This window comes from Anguilla rostrata, chromosome 8 (genome assembly GCF_018555375.3).
Source record: "Anguilla rostrata isolate EN2019 chromosome 8, ASM1855537v3, whole genome shotgun sequence".
NCBI classification, from domain to species: Eukaryota; Metazoa; Chordata; class Actinopteri; order Anguilliformes; family Anguillidae; genus Anguilla; species Anguilla rostrata.
This window is the reverse complement of record NC_057940.1, coordinates 55,742,357-55,745,382: the sequence shown is the minus strand read 5'-3', so window position 1 is coordinate 55,745,382 and position 3,026 is coordinate 55,742,357. Positions and strand designations below refer to the sequence as shown.

Here is a 3,026-nt window from a genome sequence, read left to right as displayed (position 1 = left end):
TGCATAATAAAATATTTTATTACAATTTTACAGTTTGTCTCATAAATTCGGTCAGTATGCTGGACCAGCTCACAGTGAGTTTGTTCATAATTCACAGGACTGTGCTGCAGAAAATCCCGACTGACCTGCAGCCAAGCCAGCGCGCGTCAGTCTGCTCCCCTCCCACCAGCCACAAGCCCTGTTTTTATTGGCTGCTTCTCTTGTTTTTCTTCTGCTTCTTCTTCTTCGGTTCAGATTCCTCAAGGCTGTTGCTGAGCTCCGCCCCTTCCTCTTGCTCCTCCCTCTTCTTCCTCTTCCTGTTGCCCTTGTCGCTCTGGTAACCCCTGGAGTCGCTGATGTGGAACTCCACCGGAGAGTTCAGCTGCAGCTCCTGCTGCACCTCCTCCTGCGCCTCCTCCTCCTTCCTCTTTTTCTTCTTCTTTTTCTTCTTCTTGCCGTCGCCGTGCCCATTCATGTTCACGTCCACATCGACCAAGGCTGTGCCTGCATCCGTCTCCACGGCAACGAACTCACCTGCAGTCGTTTCATCCGTCGCCGTGGAAACTCCAGCCGAATCGTTTGCCGGGTTTTTGTGCTTTTTCTTCTTCTTGGCGGTTGTTTCTTCGGGCGGTTCCTCTGTAAGCTCCGCCCCGTTGGCCACGCCCACTGCAGCAAGAGTCTGTGCACTGCAGAACACAAACGGACGTCACAGAGGAAGAGGGTCACCTGTAACACACCTGCACACTGTACAGAAATTAACTAAAATACACTACCACTGCCATTTATTCTGTGGGTCCCTGTATATGCCTCTACATACAGCAGACTGTGCTGTACCTGTATATACCTGTACAGATCTGTACCCATATGTACCTGTACACATGCACTTGTACAGGTCTAGATCTATACCAGTATGTACTTGTACACACACACCTGTATAGATCTATACCAGTATGTACTTGTACTCGTACACCTGTACAGATCTATACTAGTTTGTACCTGTACATATACACCTGTACAGATCTATACCAGTATACACCTGTACAGGTTTGTACCAGTATGTACCTGTACATATCTATACCAGTATATACCTGTACAGGTTTGTACCTGTATGCACCTGTACAGATTTGTACCAGTATGTACCTGTACAGGTTTGTACCTGAACACATACACCTGTACAGGTTTGTACCTGTGTCTGTTCAGCCTCCCTCTGATGAGCAGGACCCCTGCAGTGTCAGCGTCCAGCTGGGACACCTGGAACTCCAGGGCGGAGCCCACACTCAGCCCCGCCTGCTGCCACACCTCCTGAGACACCTGCGGGGGCCTGGGCACGGAGGCGTTGAAGCAGCCGTGCACCACGCAGCCCACGTGACTCACGCCAACTTTATTTATAACACCCTGGAGACGGACACAAACAAACGCGTCTCAGCGCTTTGATTCTGGCCGACACAAGAACGCGCATTTCGTTGACGCTATGCATACATATTAGATAAACACCCCGTTTTATTACACACATTCATTTAAAAAACTGAGACGCGGATATATATCACATGACAGAATACATACAGACAGGTTCTGTCCTCGTTTGGGCTGGAAGATCACAAACATCGCTTCAATGTTCATGTGGATGAATCCGTTATCATCGTAAATGTCTCCGTATTGTCCGATAACTTTGATGTTGTCATAGGCCAAAGGAACCCCTTTCAAACTGAAAAAGAACAAAAACATGGATTCATTAACTGCTATATATATAGGTAACTACATTTACAAAATGCAAAAACTAAGAGACCGCTAACACGGAGCGCAGCTGCACAAAACAGGGACATTCCCCGGCGGACCGACACCGGTCCAGAACAACGGCAGGATCCGCTGGCTTTCACGGTTACTAATATAATGGAAGCAGTTTCCACAGTTAACTGACACCACCTGGTTTCTGACCGTTTGCTTATTTCATATGAAGCCAAAAAGCAACGGAAACCTGTGGCTCAGCAGGACCAGAGCTGGTCTACATCACCAAGCGGAATGATTATAAACGCGCACTGTTTACCATATGAAAAGACACTTACAGAACAGCCCCCATAAAATCCCAACAGGTAATTCACCACAAAACCTTAACAGCTGGCCACATATAATCAAACTGTTTAAATAGTATCTCTCTGTTACCTAGACAAATCTGTTTCGGGGGTATTCTTGCTACATGAAAATTGCACTTTAGGTACTAGCAATACAGCAGTCTTGCCGTTTTCAAAAATATGTTTTATTTTATACTTCGAGGTTCAGTCTTCCCTAGGAAAGTCAAGGGGAGAAACCAGATTAAGCGAGTTACTCGTTATAACTAATCCGTTAAGCACAGACAGCAGCCTTGAACTACTGCTCTGCAGACTGCTGTTGTTTTTAACGGGCTGTGTATTCGTAATAAAGGCTTTAAGCTTTCAAATGATATCCAGGCTGGTTCCGGGTAAAAAAATTAGATAGCTACAATTTGCTAGCTAGCAAACTAGACAATATTCCTCATGAGTTGTGGTTAAAAGAACATCCAAGGAAAACTTTACCAGGAAAGTTTGCATGTTAGTGCAACGTGCTGCCAACAGGTAGCCAGTTAACTTACGCTAGAAAGCGAGCTAACTGGCTTCTTCGCGACTTGTAGTTTCTGATTTGGCTAACGCAGCTAATAGTATTAAAGCACAGGTCACACACCTTTCAGAGTACTTCAGGAGTTCTGCGTTCAGTTGCTCCTGAATTCCGCTCCTTTTCTTTCGCAGGTAGAGAGGCGACAGCGCGACGTGTCTCCGGTGGCTTTCCACGACCAGGCACGAGTACGGCGCGTCCACAAGCTTGCAGGCGTCCGCAAAAGACGGTATCAAACACGGCACTGCGCTCTTATCTCCCGCCGGGGTACAACTTTGCTTAAGCGTTGAGGTACAATTTTCAGTTGACATTTTCCCACTTTCGCAGTCCTCAGCCACTGGTTCCAGGTTCGCCATGCTGCTGCTGAGAAGTACGGCAATGTGCTGGAGCGCTGTAAGGACGGACGTATCCGCGTTTCAACC

The 3,026-nt window shown here is 47.2% G+C and overlaps 1 protein-coding gene across 1 annotated transcript; it reads right to left on the bottom strand.

Annotated features, from left to right (window-relative positions):
• polr1f (RNA polymerase I subunit F) lies at positions 1-3,026 on the bottom strand. Its single transcript, XM_064349079.1, has 4 exons — positions 2,674-3,026; positions 1,543-1,684; positions 1,166-1,374; positions 1-665 (listed from the first exon to the last, which is right to left on the bottom strand). Exons 1-4 carry the CDS (start codon positions 2,958-2,960, stop codon positions 185-187), a joined length of 1,119 nt encoding a protein of 372 aa, XP_064205149.1. The 5' UTR covers positions 2,961-3,026; the 3' UTR covers positions 1-184.

What these genes read in the sequence shown, in the direction of transcription:
- polr1f (XM_064349079.1), bottom strand. Translation starts at nt 2,960, where the DNA reads ATGGCGAACCTGGAACCAGTGGCTGAGGACTGCGAAAGTGGGAAAATG. An exon ending in AACGAGGACAGAACCTGTCT is followed by an intron (nt 1,375 to 1,542) that starts GTATGTATTCTG and finishes GTCCGTCTCCAG; the next exon opens with GGTGTTATAAATAAAGTTGG. An exon ending in GGGAGGCTGAACAGACACAG is followed by an intron (nt 666 to 1,165) that starts GTACAAACCTGT and finishes TGTGTTCTGCAG; the next exon opens with TGCACAGACTCTTGCTGCAG.